The following is a 23,608-nucleotide window of genomic DNA, read 5'->3' on the forward strand; positions in this document are numbered from 1 at the left end:
CCATCTGCCATTTGCCACGGGGCAGAAATGCTGCGTAAAAATCATGCAGCGTATCCAACCTGAAACCCGCAGTACATTCCGTCCGAAAGCTCCAACGGAACCCATGAACAGAGCCTTGACGTAGATGTGAATGTAGCCTAATCCGTTATGATTTTAAACACTTGCCACGGCTAGATTATAGGGACTTAAGCTTACATCTTGGTAGCAATTTAAAGCAGAATCTTATTTTTTAAATTATACTGGCCTCAATTTTCCAGGGACTTTTTTTCACCAAACTTACCAATGTGAGGGGATATGTGATCTCTTTGACTGTCATATTTAGCATTTTTTTTCTTCTACAGGGGTGAGAAGATCACAGGTGCACATCTAATCAATCCTTCCCCCTCCCCTGTGTCTAATAAGGACATTTGTCAACCTTGTCACTGGCATCTGGATCATGGAGATTTTTGGTCTCTTCAGTTCTGATGATTTTTCGAAGATATGTATATGTAGACATTGGCATAATTGGCATCCTTATTTTAATCTTTAGGAGTTGTTTTGCATCTTAGGGTATGTTCACACGATGTGTTTTCAGACGTAATTCTGGCCGTTTATGCTTCGAAGTACACCTGATAAAACGGCACCATTACGCCTCCAAACATCTGCCCACTGCTTGCAATTGGATTTACAGTGTTCTGTTCCCACGAGGCGTAATTTTACGCGTTGTTTTCAAAATACGGTGCGTAAAAAGACGCCGTGTAAAAAGAAGTGCAGGTCATTTCTTGGGACGTTTTTGGAGCCGTTTTTCATTGACTCCATTGAAAAACAGCTCCAGGAACGACCGTAAAATATGCCGCGAAAAATGCGAGTTGCTACAAAAACGTCTGAAAATCAGGAGCTGTTTTCGCTTGAAAACAGCTCCGTATTTTCAGATGTATTTTGCTAAGTCATGTGAACATACCCTAAGTCTCTGCTTGGGTCAGACGATTTGCCACAAACATGAATTTTTATGCATTTTTTTTTACAGAACATTACTTTTTGATGCAAAATTGCATAAAGGCGCTCATAATTCTAAAAGTGCTGGGTGGCATTTTCACAATGTGCCAAGTGTCTAGTATGGGCAATAATAATTTTTTATTTTATAATTCAGGTTTTATTTGTGTTTCAAAGTGTGAAAGTGTCCCAGCAGCGAAAGGGTTATCTAGACAAATTTTTTATTTTATTTTTGCACACTGTTGCATTGCCTGTTTTGTGAAATATATTCAATATGTAAACTGGAAACTGTTTTATTAGAATTGTAGCATGCATCTGCTGATTTTGAACAAAAGTACATGTAGGATCCTACGTGCAATGACTTAATGACCCTGTCTTGGTCTCAGCTTTTTTCTTAGAGAAAGGATGTACATCAGGGGATCACAATGGTAGAGACCCTCCAGTCAGCCCAGTACATTGACTGTGCGACTAGCATGACAGATGCTCTAATAGTTTGGTGTTGTCCTGGGTTACTATTATTCTTCTTCATTCACAAACCCATATCACAATGATAAAATAATGCTTAATGGAGACAAAAATGGGACATATACGGCGCTCCTCTAGGGTAATAACGTTTAGACCATGGGTGCAATGGTGAATTTGTGATACATAAAGGCTCACCTGATGAGCTTGTGCTGGATGGTCGGCACAACTCAACTTTTTCGCATATCGGATCTCAAAGACCTCTGTACACCGTGGTTTTCTGGACTTTGGAGCTGACTCTGGCTATCTGTTTCCTGAAGAAAGGGATCCTTCCAGCGTCCAGTAATTGTAGAATGGAGAAAAAAGGAAATAAAGCTTCTATGTGGGGCACTCCCGTTGGTGAGATGTGTACAATTTGCGATGACGGAGAATAGGTTTTTCAACTTCTTATTTATTTCAAATGAATATAAAATAACAAACACTAGTACAATATGCTACGACTTTCGACCTAGGACCTAGGTCTTCATCAGGCTTATCAAACAAAGAAACAAATACTTTCCTTTTATATCTATTAAAAGGAATTGCTTCTGGGTCAAAGGTGCGGGTGACAACTCAGAGTGGGAGTGGTAAACTCCTGTTTCTCTGTTTAAAATAATAAAACTTTAAAATTGATCGTAATCAACTTATATAAAAATGTTTATACACATAGTAAATATGACAATATTAAAATCATGTGAAAAGATAAAAAATATAAAAAAACAGTTACAGTAGATTTTATCCATGAACTATCACATATTCTGATATGGGCATGGATGATCTCCTAGTGTTTTCGATCTATATTCTAAAAATAGAATTACAAAGAGTTACAATCTTTTATTTCTTCAATAGATATGGGAAGAGTGAACCTAAACTATGTATTATTACTTAAAATATTATTAGCGTCTTCATTGTCATGGAGACGCTAGTCAAAAGCTCCTGAAGTGCTGGACAGCTCCCTCTGCTTCCAAACGGCTAGACTCGAAAGATGTATTGTAAGGTGCTGAAAAAATGGACAGCTCCTCCTGCATCAGGGGGGAGTTTACTGTAGGGGCGCTATTGTATTCTAAATGAAAAGCTGATCTGTATAGCAACTAGTGCTAATTGCATCATTTGGGAATTCTAGGTAATCAAACTGTCTTTAAGTTTTCATTTAAACCATTGGGGCTAAGGGTATTGAATTTAAATATCCAATATGATTCTCGCTTATATAAGACTGCAGATCTGTTGTCTATGTTTATGTTTATTTGTTCTATAGGAAAAAAAAATAGATTTGTAAAGTCTGATTTATGATGTTGCAAAAGATGCCTTGATAGGCTGTGTTTTAGGTACCCATTTTTAGTATTAAATCTATGGCCATGCAGTCTACATCTAAGGGTACGTGTAGTCCTCCCTATATATTGGATCTCACATTGACATTCTACCATATAGATTACAAAGTCTGAGCTGCAATTCATAAAAGTTTTAATCATGAATGTTTCATTGGTGGTGTTAGATGTCACACTTTTCATTCCATGATCAAGACTCTGGCAGCAAAGGCAATTTTTTTGTGTTGCATTTATATATACCAATTAAAAGAGGAAACAAGCTGGGAATAGTTCCAGATGTTTTATTCTTCCTTCTGAGTCTACTCGGAGCAAGTATATTTTTCATTATTTTTTTTTTAAATTAAAATGCTTATTAAGGGATTCCCTGATTGTATTGTTATCGCAGTTATATGTAGTTATAAAATTATTAGAATATTTCTTTCAGGCTCGCTGTCAGTTAACATATATTTATTCTTCTCCTGAATCTTTCATTTAGGATCTTTGATTGTTTTATGTAGGATTCAGTAGTGGAATAATTTTTTTCTTACCCGTCTATATTGACTGTGAGGTATATTTTTTGTCCTCTTCTTAAAATGTGCACTGTTAAAATCTAAAGAACTATTAGTATCAACCTCTTTGAAGTGAGTTTTTGTGATAAACCCCTGATTGGTGTTGTTAATTTCCAGATCCTAGAAAATTATACTTGTTTCCGATATCGTGGGGGTAAATTTTATACCCAAGTTGTTAGTATTCAAGTCATGAACAAATTTACCTGCATCATCTGATGACCCCGAGTGTATGAAAAACAGGTCATCAATATATCTACGATAGTATACAATATTTTTGCAATATGGATGATTGTTTAATATATGTAACTATTCAAAGTGCCCCATAAACAGAATTGCATAACCCGGTGCGACCCGAGTCCCCATAGCTGTACCTTTTACTTGCTTATATATTTTGCTTGCGTATTTATGTTTTGTGGCTTCTAAACTCAAATTGTGGTCTATATTGGAATATAATGCTGTGACATCTAGTGTCATCTTGAGGTGGTCTTCCTGCCAATTAAGTTTTTTCAGGTCTCTGATAAGGCTTGTTGAGTCTTTCAAGTGTGACAGTAGTTTAATAACTATATTTTGGAGGTGCATATCTATATAGATAGATAATTGACTGGTAAGAGAATTTATACCTGATATTATCAGGCTTCCTGGTGGATTGATCTTATCTTTGTGGACCTTTGGCACGTGGTAAAAAAACGGTAGTGCTGGGACTGGTACGGTTAGGAAGTCCCTCTCTTTTTATTTATGATTCCCTTTTCATAATTCTCTTTTATTAATAGATTATATTCTTCTTCATATTTTTTTTTACTAGGGTCTGTGGTTAGAGTTTCATAGTATTCAGGATCAGATATTATTCTATGGCTTCTTTTATGTACACCTCTCTATCCTGAATCACTATGCTTCCTCCTTTGTCAGCCGCTCTAATCACTATGTTAGTATTGTTTTGTAGTGATTTTAATGCTCTCATTTCGCATAGTTTCAAATTATTTTTGCCCTTAAAGTTCTTACCTAGTTTTTTTTTATATCGTTAGATACTAGTGTATAGAAAGTCTCTAAAAAATTCCCTCTGTGATGCATTGGATAAAATCTGGATTTCCCTTGTACGGGTAAATGTGTGTATATATCTTCTGTTTGTGTTACTAACTCGAGTGACGTGTTTCTCCTTTCTTCTATTAGAAAATAACGTTTGAGGGTCATCTTTCTAATGAAATTATTTAAATCTAAAAAATTGGATCTGGAAATTAACAACACCAGTCAGGCGTTTATCACAAAAACTCACTTCAAAGAGGTTGATACTAATAGTTTTTTAGATTTTAACAGTGCACATTTTAAGAAGTGGACAAAAAATATACCTCACAGTCAATATAGACGGATAAGAAAAAATTGTTCCACTACTGAATCATACATAAAACAATCAAAGATCCTAAATGAAAGATTCAAGGAAAGAAACTATCCCTCAGATTTGATAAGAAATGCATACCCCAAAAAATCTGAGTATCATTCAAGAAACCTGTCTTATAGAGAAGAATAAATATATCTTAACTGACAGCGACCCTGAAAGAAAGAAATATTCTAATAATTTTATAACTACATATTACTGTGATAACAATACAATCAGGGAATCCCTTAATAAGCATTTTAATATAATATTGCTTTTAGTATGATATTAAAATAAATTTTATTTATTTGTGTTCTTGTGTTGTACTTTTTACTTTTTTCTTACTTTTACTTCTCTATGGGTGCTGCCATTTTTTTTTCATCTCTGTATGTGTCGATTAACGACACGTACAGAGATGGAATACGGCACATACATCCCCACAGAGAATGCGAATGGGAGCCGTTCCATTCACTGCAGCGTACGCCATCTGTGTGGGAACGGCGCACAGACCAAAACGAAGCTCGTTAGCAGAGCAAAATACGGTGGCATTTTCATGTGGACCGGAAGCTGCTTCCGGACAATCAGATGATGACTTCCGGCCGTGGCTTCCGGCCATATGTTCAAGGAAGCGAAGATGCAAGGTATAGGAGCGGAGGCGGCAGCGGCGGCAGGAGCAGGTAAGTTATGTTTGTGTATGAAAAGTGTGTTTTACGTTCGTGTATGTTCGTGTTATACAGTCTGATTAGCACTGTATCTAGTTTGAATATTCAACCCCCTCCTTCTCCTGGCACTAGCCAGAATAAGGGAGGGGGGTTTGTGTGAGGACACTAGAGCGAGTGTGTCTACCACAAATTTGCAGCATAAAGCAATGAGGTTGCTTTACCACATTGCCAATGCTGCAATTTTGGGAATTGTTCCCTCTAGTGACCAGCACATGGAAATGTTATAAATTAGAATCTAATTTATAATAATCCTGATTTGTGAAAAAAAATGTAAAAAAATCAAAACAATGTGTAATCACTTAAATAATAATTGTTTAACTAAAAAAATAAAAAATTCTAGCGACACATTCCCTTTAAAATAAGTAATCCCAGAGAAACCAGGCATAACTTTTCGGAGAGGAAAAACAATAAAAAATATACTTGCTCCGAGTAGACTCAAAAGGAAGAATAAAACATCTGGAACTATTCCCAGCTTATTTCCTCTTTTAATTGGTATACATAAATGCAACAAAAAAAAAAATTGCCTCTTCTGCCAGAGTCTGGATCATGGAATGAAAAGTGTGACATCTAACACCACCAATGAAACATTCATGATTAAAATTTTTATGAATTGCAGCTCAGACTTTGTAATCTATATGATAGAATGTGAATGTGGGATCCAATATATAGGGAGGACTACACGTACCCTTAATATAGACTGAATGGCCATAGATTTAATACTAAAAATGGGTACCTAAGACACAGCCTATCAAGGCATCTTTTGCAACATCATAAATCAGACTTTACAAATCTATTTTTTTTTCCTATAGAACAAATAAACATAAATATAGACAACAGATCTGCAGTCTTATATAAGCGAAAATCATATTGGATATTTAAATTCAATACCCTTAGCCCCAATGGTTTAAATGAAAACTTAAAGACAGTTTGATTACCTAGAATTCCCAAATGATGCAATTAGTACTAGTTATTATACAGATCAGCTTTTCATTTAGAATACAATAGCGCCCCTACAGTAAACTCCCCCCTGATGCAGGAGGAGCTGTCCATTTTTTCAGCACCTTACAATACATCTTTCGAGTCTAGCCGTTTGGCAGCAGAGGGAGCTGTCCAGCACTTCAGGAGCTTTTGACTAGCGTCTCCATGACAATGAAGACGCTAATAGTATTTGAAGTAATAATACATATTTTAGGTTCACTCTTCCCATATCTATTGAAGAAATAAAAGATTGTAACTCTTTTTAATTCAATTTGTATAATATAGATCAAAAACACTAGAAGATCATCCATGCCCAAATCTGAATATTTACTATATGTATAAACTTTTTTATGTGAGTTGATTACGATCAATTTTAAAGTTTTATTATTTTAAACAGAGGAACGTGAATTTACCACTCCCACTCTGAGTTGTCACCCGCACCTTTGACCCAGAAGCAATTCCTTTTAATGGATATAAAAGGAAAATATTTGTCTCTTTGTTTGATAAGCCTGATGAAGACCTAGGTCCTAGGCTGAAACGCGTTGCATGTTGTACTAGTGTTTGTTATGTTATATTCATTTGAAATAAATAAGAAGTTGAAAAACCTATTCTCCGTCATCGCAAATTGTGCACATCTCACCAATGGGAGCTCCCCACATAGGGGCTTTATTTCCTTTTTTCTCCATTCTACAATGATAAAATAGGAAGAAAAAACATTATATGTCAGTATGTTGCACAGTACACAATTTAATAATTACTATATATATATATATATATATATATATATATATATATATATATATAAAGCTTGGATACCAAAGCCGGATTTAGACTCACACTACAGTACATATATAATGAACATTTTGTTGCTAAAAACTCCCGACGTATACATATAACGTGACTGTAGACTTAAATAGCCAAATATACGCCAAATGGGTGGCATATTGTCGCTGTAGATGGCTACAAGACAGGTTCAGCTTAGTCTGGGGGAAAACAAAGGATCAGACTGGTGAAAATCCAATCTGTATGTTGGACTCCGATCAGTAGCGCTACAGAGTAAAGGTAGACAGTTTCTTAGTTACAGAGTCCTTAGGAACTAACCCTCATCCGTCACTTACAACTAAACAGTTGGCTATTCCACCGATGTTTAAAGTATTTAATTGTGATGCAGCTGTATTATTTGTTCCATAATTTACAGAGGCTCTGTCACTAGTTTAGTAATGCCCAATCTCCTAACTAATATGATAGGCGCTGTCACACTGATACTAGTGAAAATTGTGTCTCAAAAAGTTTATTATTTTAAAAGTTATGAGCTTTTTTTTAAAATATGTAAATGAGCCTTTATTAAACAAGTGGGAGGTAACACCAGCGATTCCCCTGAGGTGGAGCTACCGCACAGCCTCTGACGCTGTCCTGTCAGCATGAAGCTGCTTCAAGCAGTATGACGCACTCAGGCTGGAGGGAAGGGGGATCACTTAAAACAGCCATATCTTGATCTTTAATCATATGAAAGATGAGATTCTTATCTTTCATATGACAACAGAATTGCAGTTCTAGCTGTGATACAAGCAGAGATATCACCAGTTGAATACACAGTCGGGAATGGAAGCTGTAATCTAAATGATCACGCTGTGTTGCTGGACAGGGAAGGGGGGAAGCTGTATGCTGATTGGACAGAGTTGTACAGAAAACATTACACCACCCAGAGTGAAAAGAAAGAGTTACCTCCCATTTGGCTATTATCGCCATTTAAAAAAAATGCTCATAACTTTGCAAATAATAAACGTTTTTGAAAAAAAAACTACACTGTAGTTATCATCCTCATAGCGCCTATTAGATTAGTTAGGATATAGGGAATTAATAAACTAGTGACAGATCCTCTTTAATCCTAATGAAACAACCCCTGTACATATGCCTTAATAGGATATATGGACATTTAAGAGGGATTCTCCCACTCAGGGCTCTTCAGGACTCCACATCAGATAGACACTGTAAAGAGCTGCTTTTACTGTGGTGGACTCGGTGTTATATTGTTGTGCATTCATATAAAAAAATGTACTAAGTTAGAATAACAATGAGATTATATCATTTATTGGGATGGTAGCAGGCATATTTTATATAAATATCACATATATTCCTTGCTCCCAGTTAAGGGTGATGTGAGAATACCTATTTTAGATCTAATGAAGATTGTTAGTAGACATTGAATATCCTCATTTCTTGCTTCAACAGAGCGTGTAACTGAAGTGAACACAGACATCTTCGTCACCAGCTTTGGACCAGTTTCTGATCATGATATGGTAAGACACATGCATTTTCTTATATTACATTCTATATTCATAGAGCTCAACTTCAAGGTCTATGCACAAAGGGAATAGAAAGATTAATTATATTTGCATATGGTAATAAACAAGTAAAGACTAATTTTACCTATCAGGCATCTGTGGGCTAAATTATGTGGTTTTTTTTTCATGTGTCAGGGCTGACCTATATCTTCGGTATATGCTAAAGATTTCATATGATCTTAAATAGGTATATAGTTATAGCTATAATAAACCTTTAATAATTTTCATTATTTTACTATTTAACCCCTTAATGTCTGAGCCATTTTTTTATTTTTTATTTTCACTTGCCGCCTTCCAAGTGTCATAACTCCTTTATTTTTCTGTTAATAGACTGGTGTGAGAGCTTATCTTTTGTGGGAGGAGTTGTAGTTTCTATATAGCATTTAAAGTACCATATAATGTACTGGTAAACTTAAAAAAAAATATTTGCGGGCTGAAATTAGAAAAACTGCAATTCCACCATTGTTTTTTGTGTTTCGTTTTTGCGGTTTTCACCATACGGTAAAAAACGACAACTTAACTTTATTCTGTGGCTCAATGCAATGACGGTGATACCAAATTTATATATATTTTTTTAATACTTTACTACTTTAACCCCTTCCCGACATGCACCGTATATATACGACACAATTGGGAAGGGCTTCCCGCAAAGCGCAGTACCATTAGGTTGCGGTGATAGTGCACTCCATCACCGCCGGGTGACAGCTGTATGTTACAGCTGGCACCCTGAGGTATCAGCCAGGACTGGAGCTAGCATCCGATCCGGCCGATTAACCCCTCAGATGCTGCGTTCAATAGAGATCGCAGCATGTGAGGAGTTTTTAGCCACCGGCACCCCAGCAACGTGATCGCTGGGTTGCCGGTGGCTGCAAAGGCGATCGGAGGCCTAACACTTACCTCCCGGTCTGCCAGCAACGGATGCCTCCTATGCCCTGCTCGGTGGCGGGGCCTAAAAGACTTCCGGTACTATCGGCAAGATGGCGCCGGCTCAGCTTCCAGCTCAGAAGCTAGCTCCGATTCCTGCCATTAACCCCTTCGATGCAGCGATCCAATGCAATCGCTGCATCAAAGGGGTTTGTAGCAAATTGGCAGCCTGCCATGCAATGGCAAGACTGGCGACTGCTACTATTGCAACAGGAGGCCTAACAATAGCCTCCTGTCTGCCATTACGGATGCCGATTAGGCACCGACCGGAGCCGGAGCCTGATCGGCTTGCTGTCAGTAAATAACTGACAGTTCTAATACATTGCACTACATAGATAGTGCAATGTATTAGAACATCAATCAAACAGTTGGACCTGCAAGTCCCCTAGTGGGACTAAAGAAAAGTGTAAAAAAAAAGTTATAAAAAATAAAATAAAAGTTTCAAGTAATAACATAAAACACGATCGCCCTATTTCCCTTATCAAGTCATTTATTATTGTAAAAAAACTATAAACCATACATATTTGGTATCGCCGCTTCTGTAACGACCTGAACTATAAAAATATTATGTTAGTTGCCCCGCGCAGTGAACGCCGTAAAAAACAACCTAAAAAATGATGCCAGAATTGCATTTTTTTTGGTCACTTTGTCTTACAAAAATTGAAATAAAAAGTGATCAAAAAGTTGCATGTATCCAAAAATGGTACCTATAAAAACGATGACTTGTCTCGCAGAAAACAAGCCCTCAGACAGCTCCGTCGACTAAAACATTTGAACGTTATGGCTCTTGCAACTTGACGACAGAAAAAATACATTATTTTTACAAAAGTAATTTTATTGTGCAAAAAGTTGTAAAACATAAAAAAGATCTATAAATTAGGTATCGCCGAGACCGTACTGGCCCGCAGAATGATGGTAACATGTAATTTATAATGCATGGTGAACGCTGTATAAAAAAACTAAAAAAAACGATGGCCGAATTGCTGTTTTTTTATTACCTTGCCTCCACAAGTGATCAAAAAGTTGCATGTACCCCAAAATGGTACCAATAATAACTACAGCTCGTCCCTCAAAAAAACAGCACTCGTACCACTACGTCTATGAAAAAATAAAATAAGTTAAGGCTTCAATAACTCAGGAAAGAAAAATATGCAGTTGTGCCGGCCCGAGGGGAACATTTCTTCTGTTTCAAGAGGCGAATTATCAAGGTACTAAAATTGGGGAACCAGGAAGGGGAGGGCCCAAACATATCTGCTGGAGGAGAGGGTGCCCGTATTATACCAGGACAACACTTCCCAGCAAAATTACTCAAACTGCAAAGTTGCAGAGTGTGAACCAAATGGGAGATAAGTAAAGACACCATTTATCAGTGCGACACCGGCCTGTGCAGAAAGGATTGTGTCACAGGGTAATACACATCTATGGATTATTTTACTGTTTACCCCATTATTATACCACCTGACTATGCCCCTGATGTACTTTACCCAGCTTACATATGCCCCACATTAGAAACTGAAACACCAGTAAAACTCCAAACAAAACTACTACCAAGCAAAATCCATGCTCCAAAAGCTAAATGGTGCTCCTACTCTTCTGAGCCCTACAGCATACCCAAACAGCTGTTTACTTCTACATATATGGCATCGCCATACCAGGGAGAACCCTCATTTTTGGGGTGTGTGTCTCCAGTGGCATAAGCTGGGCATGACATATTTCCCACTGAAATGGCATATCTAGGGAAATTTTTATTTTTTTTTTACTTTGCACCATCCGCAGCGCAATCATTTATGGAAAAGACCTGTGGGGTGAAAATGCTCACCACACCCCTTAATATATGCCTTGAGGGGTGTAGTTTCCAAAATGGGGTCACTTCTCAGCAGTTTCTTTTATTATTTCACATCAGAGCCTCTGCAATTGTGGACCAATACTGTGTAAGTTGCCAAATTAGGCCTCAATTCCGCATGGTACTCTCTCCCTCCTGAGCCCTGTCGATAGTCCAGGCAAAAGCTTAGGGCCACATGTAGGGTGTTTCTAAAACCGGGAAACACAGCATAATAATTAGAGAGCTGTCTTGTTATGGTGGCACAAGCTGGGCACCACATATTGGCATATCTATGGAAAAAATAAAATTTTCCCTCTGCAACATCGAGTGCACACTAATTTCTGCAAAACACCTGCAGGGTTAAAATGCTCGCTACACCCCTAGGTGAATATCTTGAGGGGTGTAGTTTCCATAATGGGGTCACTTGTGGGGGTTTTGCACTGTTTTGGTCCCATCGGGGCTTTGAAAATGCGACATAGTGCCCAGAAACCAATCCAGCAAAAGCCAAATGGCGCTCCTTCCCTTCGGAGCCCTACCGCGTGCCCAAACAGCAGTTTATGACCACATATGGGGTATTGCCATACTCAAAACAAATTGCTTTACAAATGTTGTGGTTCTTTTTTTCCTTTATTTATTGAGAAAATGAAAAAAATTTGAAATAAAGCTACGTCTTATTGAAGAAAAATATTTTTTTTATTTTCACTGCCCAATTCTAATAAAATCTATGAAACATTTGTGGGGTCGAAATGCTCACTACACACCTAGGTGAATACCTTGAGGGGTGTAGTTTCCAAAATGGGGTCACTTGTGGGGGTTTTCCACTGTTTTAGTGCCACATGGGCTTTGCAAATGCGACATAGCAACCAGAAACCAATCCAGCAAAAAGTGTACTCCAAAAGCCAAATGGCACTCCTTCCCTTCTGAAGCCTATTGTGTGCCCAAACAGCAGTTTATGACCACATATCGGGTATTGCGGTACTGAAGAGAAATTGCTTTACAAACGTTGTGGTTCTTTTTTTCTTTTATTTATTGAGAAAATGAAACATTTTGAGCTAAAGCTACGTCTTATTGGAGAAAAATGTTTTTTTTTTTTTTTTTTTCACTGCCCAATCCTAATAAAATCTATAAAACCCCTGTGGGGTCAAAATGCTCACTACACTCATAGATTAATTCCTCAAGGGGTGTAGTTTCCAAAATGGGGTCACTTGTGGGAGGTTTCCACTATTTTGTCCCTTCGGGGGCTCCAAAAGCCAAATGGCGCTCTTTCCCTTCTAAGCCCTGCCGTGTGTCCAAACAGCCATTTAGGACTACATGTGGGATGTTGTTTTAATCAGGACAAATTTCTTTACAAATGTGGCAGTGCTTTTTCTCCTTTAGTCCTTGTGGAAATGAGAAAAAATTTGCTAAACCTACAGTTTCTTTGAAAGAATGTCGATTTTAATTTTCATGGCCTATTTCCAATAATTTCTGCAATAAATCTGTGGGGTAAAAATGCTCACTATACCCCTAGATAATTTCCTTGAGGGGTCTACTTTCCTAAATGGGGTCACTTTTGGGGGGTTTCCACTGTTTGGGCACCACAAGAGCCCTTCAAACCTGACATGGTGCCTAAAATATTTTTGAATAAAAAGGAGGCCCAAGACTCACTAGGTACTCCTTTGCTTCTGAGGCCAGTGCGTCTGTCCATTACCACACTAGGGCCACATGCGGGATATTTCTAAAAACTGCAGACTCTGGGCAATAAATATGGAGTTGCATTTCTCTGGTAAAACCTTCTGTGTTACAAAAAAAAAATGGATTAAAAATGATTTCTGCAAAAAAAAAAAAAGACATTTGTAAATTTCACCTCTACTTTGCTTTAATTCCTGTGAAACGTCTAAAGCGTTAAGAAACTTTCTAAATGCTGTTTTGAATACTTTGAGGGGTGAAGTTTTTAAAATGGGGTGACTTATTTGGGGTTTCTAATATATAAAGCCCTCAAAGCCACTTGACAACTGAACTGCCCCCTGTAAAAATAACCTTTTGAAATTTTATTGAAAATGTGAGAAATTGCTGCTAAAGTTCTAAGCCCTGTAACGTCCTAGAAAAATAAAACTATATTCAAAACACGATGCCGATCTAAAGTAGACATATGGGGTATGTTAATTAGCAACAATTTTGTGTGGTATAACTGCCTGTCTTACAAGCAGATCCATTTAAATTTAGAAAAATGCTAATTTTTGCAATTTTTCACAAAATTTGGGTGTTTTTCACAATTAAATACTGAATGTATCGAGCACATTTTGCCAGTAACATAAAGTCCAATGTGTCACGTGAAAACAGTCTCAGAATCGCTTGGATAGGTGAAAGCATTCCAAAGTTATTACTACATAAAGTGAAACATGTCAGATTTGAAAAATGAGGCTCTGTCAGGAAGGTCAAAAGTGGCCAAAGAGGTAAGGGGTTAAAAAACAAATCAACTTTTTGTTAAAAAATTAAAAAATTAGTTTCACCATATTCTGAGAGCCATATCTTTTTTATTTTTCCCTGGATTGAGCGGCTTGATGGCTGATTTTTTTGCAGCACGAGCTGTAGGTTTTATTGGTACTATTTCTTGGAACATACAGCTTTTTGATCACTTTTCATAACATTTAAATTGTGATTTTGGTGTTTTAAATGTTTAATTTTTTTACGGCGTTCACCTTGCGCATAAAATATTGCAATATTGTAATAGTTCAGACTTTTACGGAAGCAGCAATACCAATTTTGTTTACTTTTTTTTTTTAGAAAAAATGGGAAAATGTTTTTTTTATGAACGTTTAATATTTTATCATTTTTTTCACTACTAAAAACTTTATTTCATATTTTTTTACACATACAATTATTCCCCCTAGGGTACTTGAACCAGCAATCGTTATATTGCTTGTATAATACACTGCAATACTAATGTATTGCAATGTAAAGTCATTTTTACAGGTTTCTGTTAAGCCCTGACACAGGCAGGGCTGAACAGAGGCAGAGTGAAGACAGACATGTGCGCCTTCATTTGGCCCCTGGGCTGCCATGACAACCATCGCGTTGCTGGTGGGGGGGGGGTGCGATGAGCTGTCAGAGGGAACCACCCCCTCTTTTCAACGCCTCTGATGCTGCGGTCGCGATTGACTGCAGCATTTGAGGGATTAAATGGCCAGGTGCAGTGCGATCGCTGTTCCTGGCCGTTAGTCCCTGGTGTCAACTGTAATACACAGCTGACATCCGCACCGTATGGAGCGTACTTCTCCCCCTGCACCAGGATGTACCGGGACGTCCTGGTACGTGAAGGGGTTAAAATTTCTGCATTTACTAAATGATATTTTATGCTTAAAATAATCCCTGTTCAGATTATACGTTCTCATGCCATAATGTTCAAGGAGAAACCCTTTTCACTAGGAATGCCACCCTGCATTTCCCAGACTAGAATACTAATTTAAAGACAAGTGGACCGTTATCTCTTTTGTTGTCTTGTCCAGTTATTACAGTAGGGGCCCCTTCTTTTTCTCCAACAGTCCCACTATACCCCCCCACAGTTGTTGGAGTTGCCTCCCACCATAGACTAAGCAGGCCCTCCTTCCAATATTGATCACATCAGTGCGATCCACCCCTTCTTCAGCTCCTAAGCAGAACTCCCCCAGCCACCCTTCCTCCCATTAGTCTTATTGAGCTCCCCACTTTCCCCTATGTACTTCTCTCATGTTTTTGCTCCATGCATTCAGTACTGGGAGGAAGCACCGGGCCACCAAATGAATGAAGAACTGGGAGCAAAAACAGGTCATCTTATGATTGTACAGGGTGGGCCATTTATATGGATACACCTAAATAAAATGGGAATGGTTGGTGATATTAACTTCCTGTTTGTGGCACATTAGTATATGGGAGGGGGGAAACTTTTCAAGCTGGGTGTTGACCATGGTGGCCATTTTGAATTCGGCCATTTTGTATCAAACTTTAGTTTTTCCAATGGGAAGAGGGTCATGTGACACATCAAACTTATCGAGAATTTCACAAGAAAAACAATGGTGTGCTTGGTTTTAACGTTACTTTATTCTTTCATGAGTTATTTACACGTTTCTGACCACTTATAAAATGTGTTCAAAGTGCTGCCCATTGTGTTGGATTGTCAATGCAACCCTCTTCTCCCACTCTTCACACACTGATAGCAACACCGCAGAAGAAATGCTAGCACAGGCTTCCAGTATCCGTAGTTTCAGTTGCTGCACATCTCGTATCTTCATAGCATAGACAATTGCCTTCAGATGACACCAAAGATAAAAGTCTAAGGGGGTCAGATCGGGAGACCTAGGGGGCCATTCAACTGGCCTACGACGACCAATCCACTTTCCAGGAAACTGTTCATCTAGGAATGCTCGGACCTGACACCCATAATGTTGTGGTGCACCATCTTGCTGGAAAAACTCAGGGAACGGTCCAGCTTCAGTGCATAAAGAGGGAAACACATCATCATGTAGCAATTTCAGATATCCCGTGGCCTTGAGGTTTCCATTGATGAAGAATGGCCCCACTATTTTTGTACCCCATATACCACACCATGCCATCAATTTTTGTGTTCCAGCAGTCTTGGAGGCATCTATCCAATGTGGGTTAGTGTCAGACCAATAGCGGTGGTTTTGTTTGTTAACTTCACCATTCACATAAAAGTTTGCCTCATCACTGAACAAAATGTTCTGTGTAAACGGAGGGTCCTGTTCCAATTTTTGTTTTGCCCATTCTGCAAATTCAGTGCGCCGATCTGGGTCATCCTCGTTGAGATGCTGCAGCAGCTGGAGTTTGTAAGGGTGCCATTTGTGAGTAGCTAATATCCGCCGAAGGGATGTTCGACTGATGCCACTCTCCAGTGACATGCGGCGATTGCTACGCAGTGGGCTCTTGCTGAATGAAGCTAGGACAGCCACTGATGTTTTTTCATTAGTGACAGTTTTCATGCGTCCACATTTGGGCAAATCCAACACTGAACCAGTTTCACGAAACTTGGCAAGCAGTTTTCAAACTGTAGCATGGGAGATGGGTGGTCTCATAGGGTGTCTTGCATTGAAATCTGCTGCAATGACCCGGGTACTGCGTTCACCAGACATCAACACAATTTCTATCCGCTCCTCATGTGTTACCCTCTGCGACATGTCAATGGCTGTAAACAAAGAGTAGCTTGTAAATAACTCATGAAAGAATAAAATAACGTTAAAACCAAGCACACCATTGTTTTTCTTGTGAAATTCTCGATAAGTTTGATGTGTCACATGACCCTCTTCCCATTGAAAAAACTAAAGTTGGATACAAAATGGCCGACTTCAAAATGGCCACCATGGTCAACACCCAGCTTGAAAAGTTTCCCCCCTTCCATATACTAATGTGCCACAAACAGGAAGTTAATATCACCAACCATTCCCATTTTATTTAGGTGAATCCATATAAATGGCCCACCCTGTACATGGTTTGTAGAGAGATTTGAGATAAGCTTTATACAAATTTAAGAGAATATTAAGCAAATCTAATTTTCCATAGTATTCTCTGGACTGGTGAATCAGGTGAAACAATTCAAATATCTATATTCCTAATTTACAGTTAGTAATGTGTATTGCTAATGAATAAATATCACAATTAAAGCCCATTGAATTGGTTGACAATAAGCAAGGTACAGATGTTTGATGGTTATGTTTAACCCAGAAATTCAGGTGGGAGAAGGCAGTCTCCATACTTACAGAATAGCTGTGCAGCTTGGTGCATGAACAATGAGATCAATGTCATGTGGCCACATGTGTTTGTTGGTCATTGATCTTAATATTGATATTACATTCCCCCTGCCATTTTTCTTGCCTACTTATATTTTAGAGACATAATTTTGTCATTTATAGAATAATCGGGACATAGAGAAGGAGCTGTATTATAAATAGCAATAATAAAGCCTTGCGAGTCAATGTGCTGAGAACAAGGATATATTTTACTTATCTCTATCCTCTGTTTGTCCATATACAGGAATATACAATTGATGTATTTTTTCGACAAGGTTGGAGAGATGAAAGACTAAAATTCAAGGGACCAATGACTGTTCTGCGTCTTAATAATTTAATGGCTAGTAAAATATGGACTCCAGATACATTTTTTCACAATGGGAAGAAGTCTGTGGCTCACAACATGACTATGCCAAACAAACTGTTGCGAATAACAGAAGATGGAACACTACTTTATACAATGAGGTAATTGTTGATTTTTTTTGTTCCTATTATTATTATATATATAATTTTTTTTGTTCAATTTAATATCACAATTTATAATTTCTTTGTGACTAGATGAAAATGTGACAATTTGGGTAAATTAAAGGAACACTTAACTTAGAAATTATTGTGAAAAGAAAGAGAAGAGAATACTGCTTTTTCTTTGATCCTATTCTTGTACATATATCCCAGGAGATCAACTATTTTTTCCCCCTCCTCACAATCCTATGTTTGGTTGTAAGGCAGATGACTGCAGAATGAGTCTTTCTAACTGTTCTGTCTGCAATAGGAGGCAAAAACTGTTTGCTAAGGAGTGCCCTCTCAATTATGTGCCAGGAACAGAGATGGAACAGAATGCAAGAAATTAACCCCTGCATTCTACGAGACTATATTTCAGGAACAGGCAGAACATTCTGCAGACATCAGAGATTGTGGTCAAGTTTATCTCCTGTTTACCTTTATCATCAATTTCTAGGTTAAGTGTTACTTTAAACTGTCTTTTAAAAATCAGAACAAAAGTGTTTCCACATGATCTCTTTAATTTTAAATAGAAGATGTCTGAGTGGTGAGGCTCAGCTAAGGGGCAGGGCTTAGCTTTCCTGCTCTTCTACTGCAGACAGTTGTATCACAGACAGACACAAAACTATGAGGAGGTAAAAAAAAAAACACAACGAATCCCCTGGGACATGAACAGAACATTTCTTTAAATATTTTCCACAGTTTTGATTCAAATATGAGACAAAATGTGATAGAAGGAGAGGAGATTTTAAACAGCTCTAATTTTTTTTGCACGTGGATTAGCCTCAATGCTGCTGATTTTAAAATGTAAAATTCATTATTCTATGCACATATTTTCCTGTGTGTGTGAATAGGATATAATATACCTCATTCACATGCATTGTTGGCGGAATGTGAGTGGATTCTGTTAGGATTTAGGCCATTAATCTACGCCTAAATACTGACACAATTCTGAACATGTAAACATGGCCTTATTGTTCCTTTAAGAGGGAGTATAGAGCTGCCGAGACTTCATTAACAGACAAGATCGGAAATAACGTCAAACCCAGTCGTTTCACCACTTAGCATTCGCGGCATCTAAGCCATGAGAAAAAGGGGAAACCCCCTCTGTCACTCCATCGCTCTCACCCCATATGCGGTTGTCAAGGCAGCATGAAGACAGAATAAATTCAGGGTCTTAATAGGAGGTGGTGAAAATGACAAAACACTGCAATACATACAAATTTGTCATTCCTTATTTTTCCTCTTATCTCAACATATCTAGAGATGACCAGCTTTGGGAAAAAAACATGATTTTGCGATACTCCGTCATAAAACAATGTATAAACAAAATTGGTATCAGCATGTCCGTAAAAGTCTGAACTATTCTAATATAATGCTATTTAACACGCAGATTATATAGCATTTATAAATCAACGCTATATAAAACAAAAGAAAAACCACAGGAAATGCTGTTTTTTGGTTACATTATCTTTATCTCCCCCAAAAATGTAATTAAAAGTGATAAAAAGCTGAATGTACCCAAAAGTGGTACCAATAAAAACTACAGCCAAAAAATGAAATATGCTTAATAAATGTTAATAATTTTTGACATTGCAACTCATTGATGCGCCAAGGCTATATTCAAACACAGCATTGAAGTTTTTGGTGGAATTTTTTTTGCGCTTTATATTTGGCCGAAAACACTGCAGACAGATGTTAATTTAAAGTCTATGTGAAAATATGAGAAAACGGACACACACAGTGTATTGTCTTTTGCATTTTTTGTAGTGTTTTTGGAGTCAGTCACGTTTTTACAAAACACAGCATGCCCTATGTATTGCTTTGTTTTCTGGCAGTTTGTTCATAGGCTTCTCTTTAGGACTTGAAAAACGCCATGAAAATACCTAAAAAAAATACCTAAAATAAATTAAATATGCTGCCAAAAACGCATGTACAAATGCCATTATAAACACATGAAATGCATGGCGGTTTTTACATTTCTGGTTTTATGTAAGTAAAGCTTAATCCCTGTGTAAGTGAAACGTTCTACAACTTTCAATATATATTTTATTTGTTAAATCCTCAACACTTATTTTAGATATTCGTTTTTTTGTTTATTTTTAGAGGTAGCAAACCTATAGATATCTTGTTTCTGCTTTCAAGTCGACAATTGTATCAAGTCTAGGCAATACTCGATGAGCTTAACAGCGTGGACTCTTCTCTTTTTTGTAATTTCCACAGTTTGTTCTGTCATCCACCTATATTTCTTAGAACTTTTAATTTTTTCCCATTTTTTTCTCTGATTCCTTTTTGAGAGTGTCTTTGATTTCCATCCACAGTTCTTCTGGTTCCGTATCAATTAGATCTGATATATGAAAAATTCTGATATTTTCTTCCACTGCAGTGGGTATGGTCTCCAAGTCATATCTTGGATATCTGATGTTTTGGTTTTTATTCTTCATCTTAGTTTGGAGTTTGCATATTAGAAGTTTGTGCTCTGTCACATAATCCCCTTCGACCACGTCTTTGCTGTTAAGATTGAGCACTTTTTATCTTCTGGTGTATAGAGTCTATTTGATTTCAGTGAGCTCCATCAGGCGACGTCCAGGTGTAAAGATGTAATTTTGGTTGCTTGAAGCATAGGTTGGTGAAAAAAGGTCATTGTACTCGCAGAAGCTTAATAATTGTTCTCCTGCTTCATTTCTGCTTCCAAGACTGTTTTCCAACTGTATTTCTATTCTCCCTTTTTCACACTTTTGAATTCCATTCTCCAATTACCAGCAGTATCTCTTGTTTGGAGGTGTTCACAAATTCATACTGGGCTTGATCATACAATTTTTCGATTTTCTCTTCTACTACAGCAGTTGTTGGAGCATAAACCTTTATGATTTTCATGTTTAACAGATGTGCTCGAAGTCTAATTGCCATCAGTAGTTTACAGCATTATAGCCAAGGACAGTCTTCTGATACTGAATGAAAAATTGGAAGGCAACTTAAAGTATATTTTCACAAAATGCCAGAAATCTAGCAAGCAAAATGGGGGAACTTGAGGCCTTGGTACTGGAGGAACATATCGATATAGTTGGTGTTGCTGAAACATGGCTAGACTTCAAATGATTGGGTTGTAAATCTTTAGGGTTTTAGACTGTTTCAGAAAGACAGGGCTAATAAAAAAGGCGGTGGAGTATGTCTGTATGTGAGAAGTGATATGAAGGCGAGTGAGAAAGAGGCAATAGTGGGTGGAGATTGTGAGGAGGTGGAAACCCTGTGGGTAAAAGTACATAGGGAGGTAAACATTAAAAAAATATTTACTATTGACCCCTAAATATAAGGAGGAAATAGAAGGTCAGCTATATATACAAATAGAGCGGGCTGCACAGGCGGTACAGTAGTGATAATAGCAGAGTTTAATTACCCAGATATTAATTGGTGTCATGATTCAGCAACAACTGCGAAGAGGAGAAATTTCCTTAACCTGTTGCAGGATAATTTTATGGGCAGTGTGTGGAAAGCCCAACTATAGGTGATGCTTTGTTGGATCTGGTAATTTCTAACAATGTTGAGCTTGTTGGCAAGGTGACTGTTTGTGGAAAAACTTGGTAACAGTGACCTCAATATAGTTGCATTTTACTTATACTATAAAAAAGAAAAACAGGCTGGGAGGGCAAAAACACTTCCTTTTAAGAAGGCAGGCCAATTTCCCCAGGTTGAGGGCTGCACTTAAGAACGTAGACTGGGAACAACTAATGTCAAATAATGGTAAACATGATAAATTTGAAATCTTAACCCCTTGGCGACATGCCACATACTGTCGCCAAGGGGAAGTATGGAGCGCGCTCACAGGCTGAGCGCACTCTATACACGGTGGGTGACAGCTGTGTTACACAGCCGACATCTCACTCCAGCGGGAGAAATCAAAGTTCACTTTGATTCCGCTTGCTTAACACCTTAAATGCCACGGTCAATCGTGACCGCAGCATTTAAATTGTTAGAATCAGGGGTACGCCCCCTGAAACACCCCATCACAGCGAATTTGAGCCTTTGCATTGCAAAGGCTGAGATATGCAGCAAGCCTGCTGTGATATCCACAACATCTGAATTACCTGTCAAACATGAAAATGTTGCTGCAAATTCACAAAGAATCTGCAGCAACATTTTCTGCGGAAAAATTCCGCCACGCCTGAACATGGCCCTAAAAGTAAAAAAAAAAAAACCCTTTTCCCATTTTTCCTCTAAAGCAATGTTGAAAAAATAACATAACTGGTAAAGCCGTGTATGTAATTGTCCGAACTATCACAATATAGCGTTGTCTAACCCGCTCGGTGAATGCCGTAATTTTTTTTTTATAAAACACGCAAATTGCTCTCCAAAAAATGTAATAAAAAGTGATCAAAAAGACGCATAAACCACAAAAATTGTAATGGTGAAAACTACAGCTCACATCGCTAAATTGACGAAAAAATTTAAAAGTTATGGCTCTCACAACATAACACAAAACGTAACACAAAACAGTTTGTTTTTTTAGCAAATAGGTTTGTTTTTTAAAAAAAATGGTAAAACATAAAACAAAACATATAAATTTAGCATGGCCATAATCATATCAACCTGTAGAATAAGGTGCATGTGTAGTTTTTACCGCCTGATGGATGCCGTAAAAAGAAAACCCCCCAAAACATGGCGTAATCGCTGTTTTTTTGCCCATTTCATCTCACAAATAATTTTTTTACAGCTTCTTAGTACATTATGCGGTACAATAAACGGTGTGATGACAAACTGCAACTTGTCCCACAAAAAACAAGCTCTCATACAGCTATGTCGACAAAAAAAAACAAAGAAGTTATGACTTTTGGAAGGCGGGGAGGAAAAAACTAAAATGAAAAAACTGAAATTGTCCGTGTCTTCAAGGATTTAAAATCTACTTTGGGTAATTATAGTGCCCAATTTTTTCCTATAGGTAACACGTATAAATGACTAAAATTAAACTCCACATGGCTTACACCTTCTGTAAAAAGGGAAATACAGTTAGGTCCAGAATTATTTGGACAGTGACACAAGTTTTGGCATTTTAGCTGTTTACCAAAACATATTGAATATACAGTTATGTAATCAATATGGGCTTAAAGTGCAGACTCTCAGTTTTAATTTAAGGGTATTCACATCCTAATTTGAGGAAGGATTTAGGAATTACAGTTTTTTAATATGTAGCTACCAAAGGTAATTGGACTATTATCTCAAAAGCTACTTAATGGGCTGCTTGGGCTATTGTGAACCCACAACATGAGAAAGACCATTGTTAGGCTGAAAAAATTAAGAAATCCATCAGAGATAGCACATATGTTAGGAGTTTTTCACTGGGTGGACACCAGTGGGAATTTATTTTTGTTACAACGTAACCTTCAATATAAGACTAATTTCACTCTTTAGCAATTTATAATAATGATACAGTTGTATCTATACAAATAATTCACTAGTGCTTGCGCACTTTACATTGACACATGAAAAAGAAAAAAATAGGATAGGCCAAGGATTTGTTATAAAGTTTTAATACCATCACTCTAATATTTTTATTTTATTTTGATCAAAACATTTTTATTTTGAGTCTTATATATTTTTTTCCTCTTGTATTTGAACTATTTTTATATTTTTATTATATTTTAGTTTTGTTATTTCCAAGTTGGGACCGGTAACCCCTCTTGTCAAAAAACTAGCACTCGGGTTTCTTATTCAGTATCAAACACTAAAGCTGCTGCTACTTCAGAGCACCATGAATGCTAGGTACTGCATATGGTGTCAGCAGCTGCTGCAGCTATATCTGAGTGACCCTCGTTCTAACAAAACACTCTCCCTGCCTATCTAC

The 23,608-nt window shown here is 37.6% G+C and overlaps 1 protein-coding gene across 2 annotated transcripts in view; it reads left to right on the forward strand.

Moving 5' to 3' along the window:
• The window catches only part of GABRA1 (gamma-aminobutyric acid type A receptor subunit alpha1), a 203,158-nt gene that overhangs the window by 97,930 nt on the left and 81,620 nt on the right, over nt 1–23,608 (forward strand). For both annotated transcript variants that reach the window (XM_075856303.1, XM_075856304.1), the window contains exons 4-5: nt 8,648–8,715; nt 17,513–17,733. In XM_075856303.1, coding sequence (XP_075712418.1) covers nt 8,648–8,715; nt 17,513–17,733 — 289 coding nt within the window. The remainder of the gene's footprint in view (nt 1–8,647; nt 8,716–17,512; nt 17,734–23,608) is intronic.

This window comes from Rhinoderma darwinii, chromosome 3 (genome assembly GCF_050947455.1).
Source record: "Rhinoderma darwinii isolate aRhiDar2 chromosome 3, aRhiDar2.hap1, whole genome shotgun sequence".
NCBI lineage: Eukaryota > Metazoa > Chordata > Amphibia > Anura > Rhinodermatidae > Rhinoderma > Rhinoderma darwinii.